This window comes from Bos taurus, chromosome 7 (genome assembly GCF_002263795.3).
Source record: "Bos taurus isolate L1 Dominette 01449 registration number 42190680 breed Hereford chromosome 7, ARS-UCD2.0, whole genome shotgun sequence".
NCBI classification, from domain to species: Eukaryota; Metazoa; Chordata; class Mammalia; order Artiodactyla; family Bovidae; genus Bos; species Bos taurus.
In genome coordinates, this window is record NC_037334.1 from 66,019,548 (window position 1) to 66,037,042 (window position 17,495).

General features: G+C 43.6%; 1 protein-coding gene across 1 annotated transcript in view; it reads right to left on the reverse strand.

The window, feature by feature from the left end:
* Positions 1-17,495, reverse strand: part of FAXDC2 (fatty acid hydroxylase domain containing 2) — a 28,120-nt gene that overhangs the window by 4,800 nt on the left and 5,825 nt on the right. The window contains 3 exon segments of the mRNA XM_059888915.1: positions 3,845-3,991; positions 9,434-9,537; positions 9,669-9,760. Coding sequence (XP_059744898.1) covers positions 3,845-3,991; positions 9,434-9,537; positions 9,669-9,760 — 343 coding nt within the window.

Below are 17,495 nucleotides of genomic sequence, written 5' to 3' on the forward strand. Positions count from 1 at the left end.
CAAGCTCTGTGTGTATTGAGGGACCAGAATTCAGTCTCTAAACCTTCAGTTTCATGCCATGGCAAAGCCAAGTCTGGCCAGACTCATTTCAGACTACCTATAGAGGAAGTAAAACACCTCTTCTGGCAACCTCGACCGAAAGGAGAGTGTGATGTATGATCACTCATTCATTCAAATGATATTTATTGAATACTTTCTACGTTCCTGGCAGTGTTTTGTGTGCTGGGAAGAAAACAGTGAACAAAACAAATTCCTGCCCTCACTGAACTTACATGCTTACCATTTTAAATAGAATGATCGGGGTAAACTTCATTGATGGTGAGATTTGAACAAATGATGAAGAGGAAACGTTTATGGAGGGGGAGTGTGTTCGGGTAAAGGGAAGAGCTGGAAGAAGGCTCTAAGGCAGCACACTCCTGGCATCTGTGGCTGGATAGGAGTGAGCAGTGGGGTGAGGAGTGTGGAAGGTGAGGTCAAGAGCTGGGGAGGAGCCAGTGCATAAGGGCCCCTGAAGCCACGCTGAGGACTTGGACTTTTACTCCAAGAGAAGTAGATGTCATCCCGAGGTTGTGAGCCAAGAAGTGACAGCATGTACAGGGTTACTCTGGCTGCTGTGTTGGGAATAGACAGTCGGAGACCAAGAACAGAAATGGAGAGGCTAATTAGAATTGCAAAAATACACACATGAGAGGACGGTGGTGCAGACCAGGGAGGTGGCAATGGAGGTGGTGAGAAGTGGTTGGATTCTGGAGGTTTCCTGATAGACTGGATGTGGAGTGTGAGGGAAAGAACATTCTCAAGAGTGACTCCAAGGCTCTGGGTGTGAGAAGCTGCCCAACTCGGATGGGGGAGGCTGTGGGGAGCAAAGACTTTGGAGGGAGCAGAAGTTCAGAAATGGTCTGTAGATCATGTTGGATTGGAGATGTCTATGAGGCAGGTGGATATTTGATCCTGGATCAGGAGAGAGTCTGGGTTTGAGAGATAAATGTGTGTGAGCTGTCAGAGTTTAGGCGCTATTTAAAATCATGACACTGAAGAGATGAGGACAGAGGAGAGCAAGGCTGAGCCCTGCGTGTCAACATTAAGAGGCTGGGGAGATTAGGCTGAGGTGGGACCAGAAAGCAGACTGTGAAGGGATAAACTATGAGGCTGGAGGGCAGAGCAGGGCCTTGGGAGCCAGTATAAGAAGCTGCAACAGGGTGGCAATGAGCAACTGTGAAAACAGTCCTATTAGGGCTAATGAGACAAGCCTGTGACAGGGACACTGGCAACCTGTACATTTCTGAAGGAGCCATGGAGGTTAAGGCTGATGGAAGGAAGTTTCTAGCTAGAGTAGGTGAGACGATAGTTTTGTGTTTATTTGTACGAGGTACAGGCTGAAGGATTTAGAGTTTTATGATGTCTTAGTTTCAAACCAAAAAATTATAGATGCATAGATATTTATATTTTTATATATAGCAAAAGCACACATTTTGAACTGTTTAAGATTGGTGAATCTAGGTGGTGGGTAAATGAGTGATCAGGGTACTACCTTTTCGCCTTCTGTATATGTGTTTTCCATTCTTCATAGTGTGAAATGATGGGGAATAAGAGTAGACAGAGGAACTGGAAACTGTAGAGACAACTCTGCAAAGAGGACCAAAAATATGAGTGGGAGTGTGTATGGGAGAGGGAGGTAACAGTTTTGAGTCTGGTTTGGTTTTTAAGCTGGGATAAATTATAGCAGGTTTGTGATAAAGCAGAGAGGAAGAGAGCATACGCTAATAAAGTAATGCTCAAAATTCTCCAAGCCAGCAATACGTGATCTGTGAACTTTCAGATGTTCAAGCTGGTTTTACAAAAGGCAGAGGAAACAGAGATCAAATTGCCAACATCCACTGGATCGTCAAAAAAGCAAGAGAGTTCCAGAAAAACATCTATTTCTGCTTTATTGACTATGCCAAACCCTTTGACTGTGTGGATCACAATAAACTGGAAAATTCTGAAAGAGATGGGAATACCAGACCACCTGACCTGCCTCTTGAGAAATCTGTATGCAGGTCAGGAAACAACAGTTAGAACTGGACATGGAACAACAGACTGGTTCCAAATAAGAAAAGGAGTACGTCAAGGCTGTATATTGTCACTCTGCTTATTTAACTTCTATGCAGAGTACATCATGAGAAATGCTGGGCTGGATGAACCACAGCTGGAATCAAGATTGTTGGGAGAAATATCAATAACCTCAGATATGCAGATGACACCACCCTTATGGCAGAAATGGAAGAACTAAAGAGCCTCTTGATGAAAGTGAAAGAGGAGAGTGAAAAAGTTGGCTTAAAGCTCAACATTCAGAAAACGAAGATCATGGCATCTGGTCCCATCACTTCATGGCAAATAGATGGGGAGACAGTGGCTGGCTTTATTTTTCTGGGCTCCAAAATTACTGCAGATGGTGATTGCAGCCATGAAATTAAAAGATACTTACTCCTTCGAAAGTTACAACCAACCTAGACAGCATATTAAAAAGCAGAGACAGTAGTTTGCCAACAAAGGTCCGTCAAGTCAAGGCTATGGTTTTTTCAGTAGTCACGTATGGATGTGAGAGTTGGACTATAAAGAAAGCTGACTCCTGAAGAATTGATGCTTTTGAACTGTGGTGTTGGAGAAGACTCTTGAGAGTCCCTTGGACTGCAAGGAGATCCAATCAGTCCATCCTAAAGGAGATCAGTCCTGGATGTTCATTGAAAGGACTGATGCTGAAGCTGACACTCCAGTACTTTGGCCACCTGATGCAAAGAGCTGACTTACTTGAAAAGACCCTGATGCTGGGAAAGATTGAGGGCAGGAGAAGAAGGGGACGACAGAGGATGAGATGGTTGGATGGCATCACCGACTCAATGGACATGAGTTTGGGTAAACTCTGGGAGTTGGTGATGGACAGGGAGGCCTGGCCTGCTGCAGCTCATGGGGTCGCAAAGAGTCGGACATGACTGAGCGACTGAACTGAACTGAACTGAAGAGAGCAGGAGAGGAAAAATTAAAAGAATGCAAGAAAGAGAAAGAATAATTGCTGGAGTAAACAAGAGGTGGTGGCTGCAGTGTACAGATGGTAGAGGAACAGCTGGAGGAGGAAGAAGGAGAGACTACATGCTGCCTCAGGTGGACAGGGAGAGCACGCGTGCAGTTGCTCCCTGCAGGCTACAGTGGTGCGAGGCTGTGAAGGGTCTCTTCTACTTGAAGGCAAAGCCATAATCTAGGAGGATGTGTTGAGGATTTGAAGAAGGAGGAGAAGCATTAACTAGCTATCCTGTCCAGAAGAGAGGGAGGGTAAGCAGAGCATGGACTGGTCTTATAAAATCTGGTAGCTCTGTTCAATTGGTTGAATGAAATAATCGGGAAGGAGTCCCTGCTTAAAAAACAACCACATGCACACAGACAGAATTAATGATGGTGGGGTTATCCATTGTTTCCGCAGCTGTGTCCTTCCCAAACAAGGCCAACTGATATCTGTCGGCGTCTGCCATTGCTGTCCCTGACCCCGTGGGTAAGGGGAGACCTGCCTGACTTCTCTGGGGCTTGGTCAGTGCTGGACTGAGACAGTCATTTCTGTTCCTAAAATGCTGACCCAGGTGTCAAGGGCCAGAACAGGCAGGTGTAGAGCCAAGTCTAGGGGTCAGGAGACCAGACATGAGTCTTAACTGGCTGGCTTTGAGATTTGAGACATATTATGTACTCTCTCTAAGCTTCTAATCTGGGGGAGCCTTTTACAGAAGCGCTGGGCTCGCACTGGCCATGCTCTGTCCAGGGCTGGCTAGCAGAGTTTGGAGGTCGCAGCTTCAGCCCCTGCTCTCTGTGCTCCAGCCTGCAGAAGCTGCAGCAACACTTACACGGCCATTGTTGTCGACATGAATTCGGTAGCGGGAGATGAAGTTAGGCTTTCCAGTCACGTCCAACACCAGGAGAAGTCCACTGAGGGTCCGGTAGACCAGAAGAGGCACTTGGGTGACACCTAAAGTTAGGAAGCAGAAGGAAAACATCAGGGCAACTTCAGGAGCTGGCAGGGTAAGTATTGCCTGAACACACGCTTGGTGGTTACTGAGGTTACACTGTGGGCAAGCCCAGGGCTGGGGCCCTGCTTTTAGTCTTCAGGGGACAAGCCTGCTCTGGAAACTGTCATGGGTCACTTAAGGAGTGTCTCTATTTCTTTCCTTAGCTGTAGTACGGGGGCAATAGACTTCGCGGTGGTTTGAGACAGAACAACAAAACATTATAAGATATGTGATGCACTCCACATAGAAATGACTTTGGGTTGACTTTTGGCTATCTGCCCTCTGAGCCCGAAGAATAGCCGAGGAAGGGAGGAGCAGGGGGAGACCAGTTCAGCTCATGAGGGGCAGTCAGGTCCCCCAGTCCTCATGAGCCTATGATGCCATGAGCAGAGGGAGCTCAGGTGTCCAGTGGGCGTTTTGCAAAGTGGAAAACCCAACTCTGAGGGGCTCCTTGGTTAAACAGTCTTCACACCCTGCCTCTTAGAGAGTCAGGGTCCAGACCAGTGTGGTAACAGCTCTAATATTTCCTGTTTGACTTTGTTAAACTCAGCCTTTCCCGGGCTTTTCTGTATCCAGTACTGTTTTCTCAGATAGCTCAGAAGAGGATGGCCATATGTCCCTCTCTGCCCAGGACAGTTTCAATATACATCTATGATTCCAGCATCATTCTTAATAACCCCTCCTTTACTCTCACACATGGCCCATTCGGATGATACCTGGTATGGTCTCCCCCGAACCCCATTAACCTCCTACAGAAATGCTGTTGTCCTGCAGGATGTTTTAGAAAATGCCGATCAACACAAATTTAGATAGAGCTCTTGGTCCGCATCCCACTTTTCCATGAAGTCACTCCAAATATCTCTGATCTCCTCCAGTGAACAAATCAGCACTTTATCCACCCCAAGTGGCAGTTATCCAGGTGACATCACAGTGTTACCTAACTCTTGTGCTGTTAGCTGTATTTTTCCTTGATTTGCTGCCTCCTCTACTTTCAGTATCCCAAGGAGCAAGGGTGTTTTTCTCCGTTCTCTGTCTCTTCCTTCCATCCTCCTTTAGTAGCCCTGTTGCTCCATCAGGCACCATGGCTTGTGCCAGTTGATACCTGGAAAGTATTTGGCTAACACGATGGGGAAATGTGACTGGCATAAAGGTCCTCAAGGCAGTTTGGCCCTTAGGCCTAGTGGGCCGTCCATTGAGGTGCCTGCCTACCTGTTCATCCAAGGGCTCCTTGAGGAATACAGAGTGAAAATCGCAAGAGGTGTCTTGAGCATTTTTTTCAGCTCTAACTTGTCAAATTGCAAATATTTTTTCTGTCTTGTATTTGCTTATCACTACCTATCACAGATGATAGGTAGTTTCCCCATCATCGTAACAGAAACATAAAATGTTTTCCCACCACTGTCCCCATGTACATTTGTAATTTGCGTTGTTTTTTTCAGTGAGTCCTTAAGATTCCGTTAACCCATCATGTTTAATATTTAGCCCATTTTCAGTTTTCTTTCTGAAGAAAACAGTCTTCAGAAACATGAAACATTTTATTTATCTCTACATTTGCTTTGTGAAATTGACACATTTTTATCTCCCCTTCTAGGCTGTGACATAGTTTTGGTTGAGGTTTGTTTTGTAGTTATTTTATTCCAGTCAGACTGTGACATAATTTGAATCGGGTAGCTAGAGTATATTAATACTTTATCTTAAATTTTTCTATATCCTACTTATGAGTTTGGCACAAAGTCACTTAAAAGTACTATTTGATTGAATGCATGTATAATTGAGGACAGTCACTATTGTAGGTAATGCTGTTATAGATATCTATCTTAAAACAGCTTTTTCTTCTACTCTGTTTCCTTAGGACTCTTTAGAGCCAGTGGCACTGTCAGTAAATATTTGCTGATTGAACACATGCTGTCAGGCCCCAAGAGCTAGGTTGCATCAGCCCCAAGGACATAGCCTCACATGAGACACAGCAGCCCTCTGTCCTTGTGAACCTGACGTCTGGAAGCTGGAGTACTGCTCTCACATGCTTTCGTTTACACATAAACTTTTTTTTTAATTTTTCTATTTTTGTGCATGTGGGAGATGTCTCAAGATCTTTTTTTTTAATTTATTTTTAATTGAAGGATAATTGCTTTACAGTATTGTGTTTTCTGCCAAACATCACCATGAATCAGTCAGAGGTTTACCTATGTTCCTTCCTTCCCGAACCTCCCTCCCACCCCCCTCCCCATCCCGCACCCCTTGCAAGTTACAGAGCTGTGGTTTGAGTTCCCTGAGTAATACAGCAAATTCCCATTGGTATCTATTTCACAAATGGTAATGTATGTTTACATGTTACTCACTCCATACATCCTACCCTCTCCTTCCTGCCCACTTCCATGTGCATAAGTCTGTTCTCTTTGTCTTTGTGTCCTCTGCCACCCTGCAAATAATTTATTTCATCAGTACCATCTTTCCGGATCCCATATATATGCGTTAGTATACAATATTTATTTTTCTCTTTCTTACTTACTTCACTCTGTATAATAGGCTCTAGGATCATCCACTTCACTAGAACTGACTCAAATGTGTTCCTTATTATGGCTGAGTAAATAGATGGGGAAACAGTGGAAACAGTGTCAGACTTTATTTTGGGGGGCTCCAAAATCACTGCAGATGGTGACTGCAGCCATGAAATTAAAAGACACTTACTCCTTGGAAGGAAAGTTATGTCCAACCTAGATAGCATATTCAAAAGCAGAGACATTACTTTGCCAACAAAGGTCCGTTTAGTCAAGGCTATGGTTTTTCCTGTGGTCATGTATGGATGTGAGAGTTGGACTGTGAAGAAGGCTGAGAGCTGAAGAATTGATGCTTTTGAACTGTGGTGTTGAAGACTCTTGAGAATCCCTTGGACTGCAAGGAGATCCAACCAGTCCATTCTGAAGGAGATCAGCCCTGGGATTTCTTTGGAAGGAATGATGCTAAAGCTGAAACTCCAGTACTTTGGCCACCTCATGCGAAGAGTTGACTCATTGGAAAAGACTGTGATGCTGGGAGGGATTGGGGGCAGGAGGAGAAGGGGACAACAGAGGATGAGATGACTGGATGGCATCACTGACTCGACGGATGTGAGTCTGAGTGAACTCCGGGAGTTTGTGATGGACAGGGAGGCCTGGCATAATGCGATTCATGGGGTCGCAAAGAGTCGACTGAGCGACTGAACTGAACTGAACATTCCATTGTATATAATCACCACACCTTTCTTATCCATTCAACTGTCAGTGGACATCTAGATTGCTTCCGTGTCATAGGTATTGTAAACAGTGGTGTAATGAACATTGGCGTACATGTGTCTTTTAAGTTTTCGTCTCCTCAGGGTATATGCCTAGTAGTGGGATTGCTGGGTCATATGGATGGTTTTATTCCTACTGTTTTAAGGAATCTTCATACTGTTTTCCATAGTGGCTGTATCAATTTACATTTCCACAAACAGTACAAGAGGATTCCCTTTTCTCCACACCTTCTCCAGCATTTATTATTTGTAGATTTTTTTAAGGTCCATAATTTTTTATTTTTTTATGTTTTCATTCATCTTCCCTCTTTATTGAATTTTGATCATCTTTGTTTTTGGATGATGATGGTCATTCTGACCAGTGTGGGGTGATATCTCACTGTGGTTTTGATTTGCATTTCCCTAATAATAAGCAATGTTGAGCGTCTTTTCCTGTGTTTGTTAGCCATCTGCATGTCTTCTTGGAGAAATGTCTGTTTAGGTCTGTTGTCCACTTTTTGACTGGGTTGTTTGTCTTTCTGGTATTGACTTGTATGAGCTGTCTGTATATTTTGGAAATTAATCTTTTATCAGTTGTTTCATTTACTATTATTTTCTCCCATTCTGAGGGTTGTCTTTTCACCTTGTTTATAGTTTCCTTTGCTGTGCAAAAGCTTTTAAATTTAATTAGGCCCCACTTGTTTATTTTTGTTTTTATTTCCATTACTCTAGGAGGTGGGTCATAGAGGATTTTGCTGTGATTTATGTCATAGGGTGTTCTGCCTATGCTTTCCTCTAAGAGTTTTATAGTTTCTGGTCTTACAGTTAGGTCTTTAATCCATTTTTAATTTATCTTTGTGTATGGTGTCATTCTTTTACACATAGCTGTCCAGTTTTTCCAGCAGCACTTATTAAAGAGACTATCTTTGCCCCATTGTATATTCTTGCTTCCTTTGTCAAAAATAAGCTACCTGTAGGTGCATGGGTTTATTTCTGGATATATTTATTTCACGGGTATATTTATTTATATCCTGTTCCATTGGTCTATATTTCTGTTTTTGTGCCAGTACCATACTATCTCAATGACTGTAGTTTTGTAGTATAGTCTGAAGTCAGGAAGGTTGATTTCACCAGCTCCATTCTTCTTTCTCAAAATTGCTTTGGCTATTCAGGGTCTTTTATGTTTCCATATGAATTGTGAGATTTTTTAAATTCTAGTTCTGTGAAAAATGCCATTGGTAATTTGATAGGGATCACATAGAATCTGTAAATTACATTTGGTAGTAGAGTCATTTTCACAATATTGATTCTTCCTACCTAGGAACATGGAATATCTCTTCATATGTTTATATTGTCTTTGGTTTCTTTCATCAGTGTCTTATAGTTTTCTGAATACAGCTCTTTTGTCTTTTTGTGTGGGGTTCCCTGGTGGCTCAGAAGGCAAAGAATCTGCCTGCAAAGCAGGAGACCTGGATTCAATCCTTGGGGTTGGAAGATCCCCTGGAGAAGGAAATGGCAACCCACTCCAGTAATGCCTGGAGAATTCCATGGACAGAGGAGCCTGGCAGGCTACAGTCCATGTGATCACAAAGAGTCAGACACGACTGAACAACTTAGGTAGGTTGATTCCTAGGTATTTTTTATTCTTTTTGTTGCAGTGTGAATGGGATTGATTCCTTAATTTCTCTTTCTGATTTTTCATTGTTAATATATAGGAATGCAAGAGATTTCTGAGTATTGATTTTTATATCCTGCAACTTTGCTAAATTCACTGATTAGCTCTAGTAATTTTCTGATAGAATCTTTAGGGTTTTCTGTGTATAGTATCATGTCATCTGCAAACAATGAGAGTTTTACTTTTTTCCAATCTGGATTCCTTTTATTTCTTTTTAAATTGTTTTTTATTCCTTTCATTTCTTTTTCCTCTCTGTTTGACATAGCTAGGGGGATGTCTCAAGTTCTTTTTTTTCAAGTTCCTTAAACATCCACTCAAGATTGCCCACAAATTTAGTACTCTTTGGGATTACCACTGTCTTTAGGTCCTCTTTCCTTAGAGTAATAAACTGAGAGGTCTCAGAGTAGAGAACAAAACAAACAGAATTAAGCTATAACCCGTACTCAAACCCTAAGGGCTGGTGTCTGGGAATCTTACCTAGAATGTAGAGGAGCCACTCCTTCCCTTCAAATGTAGACAGCAGCCTCTCCCACTGGGCTTGCCAAAAGTAGCAGGAAGCACCCCAAAATCTCTGAAGATACCTTGAAAGAAAACTCATTCATGTTTCTGCGTGAAGACTGGTGGGTGGACAGCTCCTGAATCCATGCTCTGCCCGCAGACCTCCACCGCAAGGCCCCCAGATCCTGAATTAGAGCCGGCCGAGCAGACTCACCCTATGACGCAGTTCCAGTGGACCATTAACAAGGGGAGGCTGGAGCCCAGGATGAAAGCCGTCCTCCTCATGGAGCCCCAGATGTGTCCCTCCTAGGGGACGACAAGAAAATGTCAGGCCCTAACCAGACTCCTGCCTTCCCAGGCGGCTCACTGCTGAAGCCTGGCAGGAGTGACGGGCCATCAAGTTCTCAGTCATGCCAGCATGGCATATCTGCTGACCTTTCCCAGCTTCCACAGGAGACTCTTCCTTGTCAAGAGCTCTCAGGCTTGTGTGGAGGTGAGCATGAAAGTTAGAGCTTAAGGGTTGAGGGAAGGAAGAGTGCACACCTGCCCCAGAGAATCTAGCAGGCAGTTTTGTCACCTAGACAATGACAGATGAACCTTCCAAGAGCCATGGGATTTCATGACCAGTCCTCATGTTGAACAGAGATGCAGATTTTCTATACATGGCAATCACCTGGGAGCTTTTAAAAAATCTCAGTATGCAGTCTCCTTCCCAGATCAGTTACATAAGAGTCTCTGGGATGGAGCATGGGCTGCCCTGTTTTTAAAGCTCCCCATTGAAATCCAGTGGGCAGCAAGGCTGGGACGGCCATCACAGAGGGATCTGCAGGATCTTTGATGAGGCCAGGGGACTTCACTGTGTTCCCCAGCCAGGCCTGCTTTCCAGTGCCCATCACTCTTCTGTCCTTGAAGAAAAGAGTAAACAAACACATTTTCTGACTTGTAAGAAGTCCTCTGCCTCCCATAGACACAAGCCTGGGCTGCCAGCTTATGTCTGAGGCTGATAAGAGGCTTCCTGGGGAAAGAATAGGCACTGGCCATCACTGGGTGGTCCTGACATGTTCTCCAGAAGCCTAAAACATCAAAGGTAGCAACCCTGATGGTAAAACAGGAAGGTCCAGTCTTGTAGAAGGAAATCCCTGGTGTGTCACCAATTTCCACAATACCTTGCACAGGGATGACAAATGTCCATTACAGTTTATGTTTATAAGCCTGGATGGAGTCTGCTCATGTTCCTTCAAGGGAGAGAACGAGAAGTGGTGGTCCCTACGGGTGTGTGCAATTAGTGAACATCCTTGTACTGGAAGCTGATCTAATAGGATGCCATGTCTTAACCCAGACTTTGGAGATTTGGAGGAGTGGTTTTTTGTTTTTTTAATACTTATTTATTTGGCTGCTTTGTGGAATGCAGGATCTTACTCTTAGTTGTGGCGTGTGAACTCTTAGTTGTGGCATGTGACCTCTTAGTTGCAACATGTGGGATCTAGTTCTCTGACCAGGGAAGGAACCTGGGCCCCCTGCATTGCAAGTGTGGAGTCTTGGCCAGCTGGACCACCAGGGAAGTCCCCTAGTAGACTGTTTTGATGGACTCATTCAGAGCAACCTGAATCTGCATTGACTCTTCTTCTCTGATTATCCCTTCACACTTTCAATCAGAAGAAGTTTGTAAGTCATTTTCTAGGGCCAGTGAAATGTTTTTCAACGCCTACTACTCTTTGTGGTCCTGAGTTATGAAAAATGACCTCCTTCTTTCTTTCTTGATTTCTCTCTCTCTCTCTCTTTTTCTGTCTCGCCATTATAGGTTGGATCACCAGGACCACAGAAACTTGTTCTTTTACATAGGCTGTTTAAAGGTCACCCCCAAATTTGCCAGTCAGTTCATCTTGGGCTTTTGCAATTACTCCATTTTTAGGATTCAAAGGATCCTTTTCATGAGCTTTTCCAGATGGCCTAAGAATCTTCCCTTTGAGTTTAGTCAAATTTAAAACCTCATTTTCATGAGTAAGACTAGCTGTGTTTTCATGGATCATGGTGTTTTCTGTCTCCTGAAGCCCAAAGTGCCAGGAACATATACAGGACAAAGGTCTCTGTGAAGGGCAGGTGCATACAGATCAGACGTTATTGGGATCTGCTGCAGCTTGTTCCCCACCCCACCCCCCAGACCATAGTGGACCTCCCTCGTCCCCAGAGCAGATGTAGAAGGGGTGGTTCCAAAGGCCTGAGCCTGGGGCATTCTAAGGGCCAGGAGACCTTGGTGGGACAGCTGTGGGGCCCTTCAGTGCCCTACATGCAGGCAAAGGGGCTTGAGTGATAAGGAGGCAGCTTGGAGTCCAGTGATTCTGCTCAGCTACTGAGGGGAGCACTTCACTAACATGTCAGCTACCCCAGCACCCTGTCAGTTACGCTACAAGCACAGGCATGGACGGGAGCACTGGCTGCATGCTTACCACTTTTATGGGTTAAAGTGAAGTGAAGCCGCTTAGTTGTGTCTGACTCTTTGCGACCCATGGACTGTAGCCTGCTGGGATACTCTGTCCATGGATTTCTCCAGGCAAGAATACTGGAATAGGTAGCCATTCCCATCTCCAAAGGATCTACCTGATCCAGGGACTGAACCTGGGTCTCTTGCATTGCAGGGAGATTCTTTACCATCTGAACATTCAGGAAAGCACAGTTTGGTGGGTAGGGGACTCATATTTACCTGGTTTGGATTCTCATTGTGTAGCATATGTCCAGCCTCTTCTTTCATCTGGAATAAGAAAGTGCAGGTGAGCCTAGTTGTCATCTTCACATGCAACCTGCTAAGTAAGTAATATCGAATGTCAAAGTGAATGGCCAGCAGGGATTTTTTATGCTGGCTACTCATTAGAATCACCCAAGAGTTACAAAAAAAAAAAAAAAAAATGAAAAAACAAATCACACCAAATCTCCCCTGGAATGAGACAAACTGATTCTAAAATTTACATGGAGATCTTTAAGTGCAAACTCAATTGGGCCTTAGGAAGCATCACTATGAACAAAGCTAGTGAACTATTTCAAATCCTAAAAGATGCTGCTGTTAAAATGCTGCACTCAATATGCCAGCAAGGTTGGAAAATCAGCGGTGGCCACAGGACTGGAAAAGATCAGTTTTCATTCCAATCCCAAAGAAAGCAGTGCCAAAGAATGCTCAAACTACCTCACAATTGCACTCATCTCACATGCTAGCAAAGTAATGCTCAAAATATTCCAAGCTAGGCTTCAACAGTATGTGAACCGAGAACTTCCAGATGTTCAACCTGGATTTAGAAAAGGCAAAGCAATCACAGATCAAATTGCCAAACATCTGCTGGATCATAGGAAAAGCAAGAGAATTCTAGAAAAGCACCTACTTCTGCCTCATTGACTATGCTAAAGCCTTTGACTATGTGGATCACAACTGTGGAAAATTCTTAAAGAGATGGGAATACCAGACCACATTAACTGTCGCCTGAGAAATCTGTATGCGGGTCTAGAAGCAACGGTTAGAACTGGACATGGAACAACAGACTTGTTCCAAACTGGGAAAGGAGTATGTCAAGGCTGTATATTGTCACCCTGCTTATTTAACTTCTATGCAGAGTACATCATGAGAAATGCTGGGCTGGATGAAGCACAAGCTGGAATCAAGATTGCCAGGAGAAATATCAATAACCTCAGATATGCAGATGACACTACCCTTATGGCAGAAAGTGAAGGAGAACTAAAGAGCCTCTTGATGAAAGTGAAAGAGGAGAGTTAAAAAGTTGGCTTAAAGCTCAACATTGAAAAAACTAAGATCATGGCATCTGGTCCTATTACTTCATGGGAAATAGATGGGGAAACAATGGAAACAGTGTCAGATTTTATTTTTTGGGGCTCCAAAATCCCTGCAGATGGTGACTACAGCCTTGAAATTAAAAGATGCTTGCTCCATTGAAGAAAATCTATGACAAGCCTGGACAGCATATTAAAAAGTGGAAATATTACTTTGCCAACAAGGGTCTGTGTAGTCAAAGCTATGGTTTTTCCAGTAGTCGTGTATGGATGTGAGAGTTACCATAAAAAAAACTAAGTGCAGAAAAATTGATGCTTTTGAGCTGTGGTGTGTTAGAAGACTCTTGAGAGTCCCTTGGACTGCAAGGAGATCAAACCAATCAATCCTAAAGGAAATCAACCCTAAATATTCATTGGAAAGACTGATGCTGAAGAAGAAGCTCCAATACTTTGGCCACCTGATGCAAAGAACTGGCTCATTAAAAAGACCTTGATTGAAAGACTGAAGGAAAAGATTGAAGGCAGGAGGAGACGGGGATGACAGAGGATGAGACGGTTGGATGGCATCATCGACTTGATGGACATGAGTTTGAGCAAGCTCCAGGATTTGGTGATGGACAGGGAAGCCTGGTGTGCTGCAGTCTGTGGGGTCACAAAGAGTCAGACACAACTGAGTGACTGAACTGAACCGAAGGTACTATAATCATTACATTTTTGCTGTGCTTCCTGTCTTTTTCTCTACCTTTTGAAGTCTCCCATTTAAGAACTACCATTGTCTTTAGTTCAAGTATTCTTTTTTCTTTTTTTAATTTGGCTGTGCAGGCTCTTATTTGCGGCATGCAGGATCTTTAGTTGTGACATGCAGGCTCTATTCCCTGACGAAGGATGGAACCCAGGCCACCTGCATTGTAAGCATTGGAGTCTTAACCACTGGACCAGCATGAAAGTCCCAATCTCCTCTATTCTGTTGCCCCAGTTTTCCATTTGAAGAAATGGAAGCATAGAAATGTTCATTATTCAGCTTCGGTTTGGTTCGGTTCAGTTGCTCAGTTGTGTCCGACTCTTTGCAACCCCATGAATCGTAGCACGCCAGGCCTCCCTGTCCATCACCAACTCCCGGAGTTCACACAAACTCACGTCCATCGAGTCAGTGATGCCATCCAGCCATCTCATCCTCTGTCGTCCCCTTCTCCTCCTGCCCCCAATCCCTCCCAGCATCAGAGTCTTTTCCAATGAGTCAACTCTTTGCATGAGGTGGCCAAAGTACTGGAGTTTCAGCTTTAGCATCATTCCTTCCAAAGAAATCCTAGGGCTAATCTCCTTCAGAATGGACTGGTTGGATCTCCTTGCAGTCCAAGGGACTCTCAAGAGTCTTCTCCAACACCACAGTTCAAAAGCATCAATTCTTCGGCGCTCAGCCTTCTTCACAGTCCAACTCTCACATCCATACATGACCACAGGAAAAACCATAGCCTTGACTAGACAGACCTTTGTTGGCAAAGTAACGTCTCTGCTTTTGAATATGCTATCTAGGTTGGTCATAACTTTCCTTCCAAGGAGTAAGCGTCTTTTAGTTTCATGGCTGCAGTCACCAACTGCAGTGATTTTGGAGCCCCCCCAAAATAAAGTCTGACACTGTTTCCACTGTTTCCCCATCTATTTCCCATGAAGTGATGGGACCAGATGCCATGATTTTCGTTTTCTGAATGTTGAGCTTTAAGTCAACTTTTTCACTCTTCACTTTCACTTTCATCAAGAGGCTTTTTAGTTCCTCTTCACTTTCTGCCATAAGGGTGGTCTATTCAGTTTCAGATTACAGTTTTTTAGTGGCAGAACTTGAATTCAGTGCTTATTATACTGACGGAGTCTGCACAATGTATAGAACGTGCTGAAGCTGGTGAATGCAGGGTGTCATTTAGGGACTAAAAGGAATAAGATCAGCCTCTATTAGCTGTAAATAATGGATTAGATATTGTGTGTGTGTGCTTTCTTTTTTAATACCAAAAGTAAAATAGGGCATGGTTTTTCTATATTAATCATTATTTTGAGAAACATTTATTGTGTGCCAGATACAATGCTAGCCACAGAGGATACAAAGATGAATAAGACATGCTTCTTGGCCCTATTTAATAACATAATACTATATAACTTTGATTTTCCACGTGAGAAAATATGTAGGGGGAGGATAGGAAATGGCATTTATGATGGGACTGCATTCAGAGAAAGAAACTATATGCACTAAAAGTAAATATTCTAATACTTTATAACAATGAATTGATTTTCCCTTAAAGGGATTTCAATAGGTATTATAAGATTATCCAAATTACATGCTTTTTAGCGTGGTTCTTTTGAAAGTAGATGATTCTGACTATGCCAGTTTTTCATTGCAGATCCCGAATCTAGATAAATGACAGAGTGAAGCTGTGGTGGACGTTCACAGCCTTGAAACTCGGAAGACAGGGCAGGGGAATGGGATGAGGGTGGGAGAAGTGGGCAGTGTTGTCTGCAGCCTGGTTCTTTCAGATTCTAGGTTCCTGGATATTCTACATGGTTGATGAAGTTTCCCATTTGATAGGTAAAAGATCAGTTCAGTTCAGTCGCTCAGTCGTGTCCGACTCTTTGCGACCCCATGAATCGCAGCACGCCAGGCCTCCCTGTCCATCACCAACTCCCAGAGTTCACTCAGACTCACGTCCATCGAGTCGGTGATGCCATCCAGCCATCTCATCCTCTGTCGTCCCCTTCTCCTCCTGTCTTCAATCCCTCCAGCACCAGAGTCTTTTCAAGTGAGTCAGCTCTTCACATGAGGTGGCAAAGTATTTGAGTGTCAGCTTCAACATCAGTCCTTCCAACGAACACTCGGGACTGATCTCCCTTAGGACGGACTGGCTGGATCTCCTTGCAGTCCAAGGGACTCTCAAGAGTATTTTATGTGAATGTACATGGTTTCTTTGTAAATATCTTGTGAAATTATTAGAAAAAAAAATTATTAGAGAAATGGAACACCTGATAGACCATCTGGTCTACCCCTTCCATTTTATAGGTAAAGAGATAGGCTTAGATAGCAAAACTGACTTGTTCCAAACTCCACACAGTGTCCGACAAAATCCAGGCTTTCTAACACTTTGCCTGGTATCACAAGTGGTTTCAGAATAACATAAATTTTGTTTCATGAGGGAGAGGGCTACTGTCTCTTGAGGACCGAAACTGCCATCACTTCAGCCTCTGCTCTCAGGCTGTTTGTATTCTTGGGAAAAGCTGAGCAGTCTGCCTCCAGGTTAAAGCTTCTGATAAAGAGGGTTTTCAGAAGGTAGAAGGACAAGGTCTGTATGTAAGTGAAACTCATAGAGGGAAAAGATATTCATTCAAGAAGGTAAAATGCTTGAAGGAAAAGTTTAAACTCTTGAGACAAAAATGACCCCCTTTGGACAGTTTTAGCAATGCTCTCTTCACTGCTTTTGCTGTGGGTACTCATACCCCTTCAGATTTACTGCCCCACTTGACCGCATGGCCGGCAGGCTGAAAGCATGCCTATTTTGTTTACTCTGAGATCCACAGCACCAAACACAAGCCTAGCATACTCAGGAAGTATTTGTTGAATAAACAAAAGAAGGGGGAAAGATGTTTTTTTGCCCTCAGAATGTGTCTAACATTTGCTGTCAAACATTTCAGCACCTTTTCCTACACTATACACTTTCCTTTCTAAGGTCAGAAGCTAATGCTCAGAGCATTTGTTTCTGCCAAATTGAATGGACTCTTTATATCCCAGGTAGAGAAATTTAGTTGGAATTTCTATGAAACTGAGCCAACTTACAAGTCTCTATCTTGTCTTGCTTGCCTTATACCTCAAAGGATCCGTATGAGCACCCTGAAAATCACTGGCCCACTGTTCATCACCATCTACACACACTATTCCTCTCCCTTGGTGACCTCTGTAGGAATCCATCCTGGGGTACTACCAGGACATCCACAAATCTAAACATGGAACAGCTGTTGATAAATCCCAGTATGTGCTTGAAAACAGCTTGGATGTGGTTGTCCAGCTCCTAGCCCACACATGTACCTTGGGCCTTTGCAGTTTTGTTGTAATTGGCCCCATCCCTTCCAGGTGGCCCTACCAGTTTACAGAGAGGCAATTCAACCACAGTTGCTTCCTGGCAGTCTTTTACAATCGGATTTTCGAATTCTAACTTGGGGTTTTCTCCTTCACATGGTTTTGAAGCCAAACCCAATCCATTGACAGAATTATCTGTCAGTTGCTAGAAAA